The sequence below is a fragment of the Tachysurus vachellii genome, chromosome 13, assembly GCF_030014155.1.
Source record: "Tachysurus vachellii isolate PV-2020 chromosome 13, HZAU_Pvac_v1, whole genome shotgun sequence".
NCBI classification, from domain to species: domain Eukaryota; kingdom Metazoa; phylum Chordata; class Actinopteri; order Siluriformes; family Bagridae; genus Tachysurus; species Tachysurus vachellii.
Genome location: NC_083472.1, coordinates 22,926,342 through 22,930,106, shown reverse-complemented (window position 1 = coordinate 22,930,106; position 3,765 = coordinate 22,926,342). Strand labels below are relative to the sequence as shown.

General features: G+C 33.5%; 1 gene segment (V, D, J or C); it reads right to left on the bottom strand.

Annotated features, from left to right (window-relative positions):
• Window positions 1-463: 463 nt before the first annotated feature.
• Window positions 464-3,163, bottom strand: LOC132856330 (T cell receptor alpha variable 13-1-like). The segment is given in 4 exon segments: window positions 464-472; window positions 2,128-2,294; window positions 2,481-2,861; window positions 3,051-3,163. Coding segments are annotated over 4 exon segments (600 nt in total).
• Window positions 3,164-3,765: the final 602 nt, after the last annotated feature.

Below are 3,765 nucleotides of genomic sequence, written 5' to 3'. Positions count from 1 at the left end.
TCTAACACCCTCAACAGGACTCTACCTCCAGCACTGTAAAGGAAGAGCATGCAGAGAAACCACAGCCTCCATCCATCATAAACACAGTCTCTTCTGCCTACTAGCATCTGGTAAGAGGTACTGCAGCATGTGAGCCTCAACCAACAGACTCTCTTAAAGCCTACGTTTACACCTACTGACATTATTTTTTTAATACTTTAACTTAATTTAACTGGTATTGTATCTCTATAATAATCTGATGGCCAGATAAATTTCTTGATCATAGTTTTTACATGCTGATAGAAAGAAACCACAAAAAAAAAAAAAAACTCGATAATCAATAAATAAACGACACTCGAATGCAGAGTGAATTGGAAAACCTGGACTAATCATTTTTATTGCTCAAAGTTGCTCATAGGATTAATTTTTTTCTCTCGATGATGTAAAGTGTTCAAGGCACCAAATTCAAGGAAAAAAATCAAACTTAGAAATGCTGTAGAAGAAAAAAAACATTTAAGAAAACATTCTTACTTAAAAGAGGCATAAATGATATTCATTTTCCTTTCATTAGTGCTGAATATGTGAGCACAAGGTGGGTGAACATAACAAGCCTTGTCCTTAATTCATGTAGATCGCAGCAACTTTTTTAAAAATACACCAGGAAAAATAGTGTGGTGTGGTGTGGTGTGTAGTGTGGACTCCCCCGGTCCAAAGACATGCATGGTAGGTTGATTGGCATCTCTGGAAAATTGTCCGTAGTGTGTGATTGCGTGAGTGAATGAGAATGTGTGTGTGCCCTGCGATGGGTTGGCACTCCGTCCAGGGTGTATCCTGTCTTGATGCCCGATAACGCCTGAGATAGGCACAGGCTCCCCGTGACCCGAGGTAGTTCGGATAAGCGGTAGAAAATGAATGAATGTTTACTGTCTCTTAAAAAAAAAGACAGAGTTCTAAAATTTCAAGTCATACAGAAACATTGACATCGAATAAATTTAATACGAAACTTGATAAAATGATTCAATGCGACACAAATAATGTTGGAGGGAAAGCATCAGGATTTACTTTAAAAAAAAAAACACCACGAAAACAATATCTTGAATAGAAAAACTGTGTATTTTGTATGTGTTGTAAATTTGTACAGATACAAATATATATTGTATTGTATTTTTTTTTTGCATATAATTTTACTTTTAGAAATATATGCAAATTTCAAGTCTGCATTTAATTATATTTTTTAAATAATCTTTTATCTCCTGATGAAGAAGATGGAATAAATGAGTATATAGTCAAGATATTTTCACTGTTTTTACAGTATAAAAGTGCCACTTGTGTTATGAATTATCTACGTGATGTCTTACAAATTTCTTCACATCAGTGTACACACACTCATCTGATGAGACGGGTTTCCTTTTTCCGGCTTTGGTTTTCCTCTTGGAGAATTGCAAAGCCGCATAATTCAGTGATTCAGCTTCAGATTCCTGAATAATAATAATAATAATAATAATAATAATAATAATAATAATAATAATGAGAAGAGGTCGAGATCACAGTAATTACTACACAATATGAGTAATTACATTATATACACTAACTATATAGAACAGAGGAGTGCATCAAAATAAAAGCTTGGGATTGCCGTGTAAATATTTGATATCTGACTATAAATTATATCTAGAACATTATGAGGAGAAATATCTGAATGTTTCAAGCATTTCATAAGCAGGAAAATTAGTAATGAGACTCATAAAAAAAGGAAACATAGTGATATCTACAGAAAAAATAACATATTGTAGTGTATAATAGTGAAAAGTACATAATCAGTATTTATTTTATTTGTACACATACCTGCATTGTTCCTGGAGAATCTTCAATAGAAGCATTTACTATGAATACAGAAACACACCAATTAGTGATTTTATTATAAGTAAAAATAACTTTATTTCTAATTTGATGACAAAAACACTTACTTTTATCACCTTTTCTTCTCCTCAATATAAAATAAGTGAGACAGAAAATCAGAATTGCGCACAAACCCAAAACCGATCCCAAACCGATCACTGTCCGATGTAGAGATCTGATCATTTCTGATTCTATTTCACCACATTATATTTAGATTAGTACAATTTTTTTCATGCAAATTATGCATACAAATGAATGGTCATTAATTAATGCTGGATTATGAAGCACCTCACCTGTGTTGTGTTGTGTGTTGTTGTTAGTGTTAGTGTTGTTTCCATGCAGTGTTGGTTCACGCACCACTGAATTATCACACAGAGCTGCTTTAGATGTTTCTGATGCAATAGTAACATGATCACCTATAAACATTGATCAGGATTCACTTAGTAAAAGTCTGTAACTCAGTGTTGTTGAAGAAAACACAGTTAACATTTCACTACTTCACTATTATTTATCTTCCAGGTTGAACATGTTAACAGTCATCAGGAAAATATCACTACATTAAACCAGGAGCTTAAACATTCAGAATCAACTCAGAATCCTACCTTTAATTTGTAAATAAGTTCCATCTCCAAACACAATGTCAGGTCTCGTCACTGCACAGTAGTACATGGCTTCGTCAGACTGAGTGACCTTTAAAATGATCATTTTGCAACAGTTTGAAGATCTATCTATCCAAAAACGAGACTTTTGGAATCCATTGTGAAAAGTTTCTCCACTACTTTTAAATAATGTTACTATCATCTGAGGTCTTTTTTTGTTTTGGTGCTTAAACCAGGACATCAACCCAACTTCTTTATCTAAAACACAACACCGCAGAATAGCAGAGTCTCCGATTTTCACACTGAGCTCTTTATCAAGCTGGTTAACTGGTGGCTTTGTGACAGATTGTGCAGTAACCCAGTGTCTACCAGGATGGACTGAACCTAAAAAAAAAAATGCATTAACTAGGTAATGAATGCAATTAATTGTTCATCATAATTCATCAGATAACAACACTTTAAAAATGACAGAAAGGACATACAGCTTGCACAAATGCGCTTTAGAGTAATAGATGCCATGGACTTTTAGTAATACATCAAATAAGATGGAAATAAATTGTTTAAAGTACTTACACATGGTGCAGAAGATCAAAATTAAAATCCATAAATAAGTCATTTTTCATTTCTCATGAATAATGCAGTGTGTGTTGGTTATTCATTAACAGTGTGTGAATGCACAGGAAGCACTGTTTGAATTTATATATATACTGCACGTTGTCTGTACTGAGCACGCCCAGAATATGATGTGATTGGTTGTATAAAAAACAAAAGACATGATATGCAGATATACTGAACCACCTACATCTACGCCACATATTTCTATATTTGTATTGTGCTCTTGAGATATAATTAGAATATGTAGTAAAGTTGAAAGAATGGAAAATGTGGGTTATTTGTTCAACACTGATCTTCCTACACTAACATGTTTGAACAAGATCTTCCTTATATAACAACGGTCATTTGAGCCAGAGTGTCTACATACGTACTGTAGTACATACATAGTACAATATTATGGAGTGGTCAGTATATACATGTTTTAATTCCTAAAATTTCTTTTATGCTTAAAAGCAACACCAAAATATTATATATTAAATCACCCCAAACTGTGGCTTATTCTTGGACCCCCTCAATTCCCTGAGTACTAAAAGATAACTCAATACGTTATAATGCATGGTTTATGTCATCGAGCACCATCTTAATGAATTAGTAGAACATATTAGTAGAACAGAGAAGTCTTCCACTTTTTCCCAAATGTTCTCCTGTATGCTTACTTAATCTAGAATGGCAA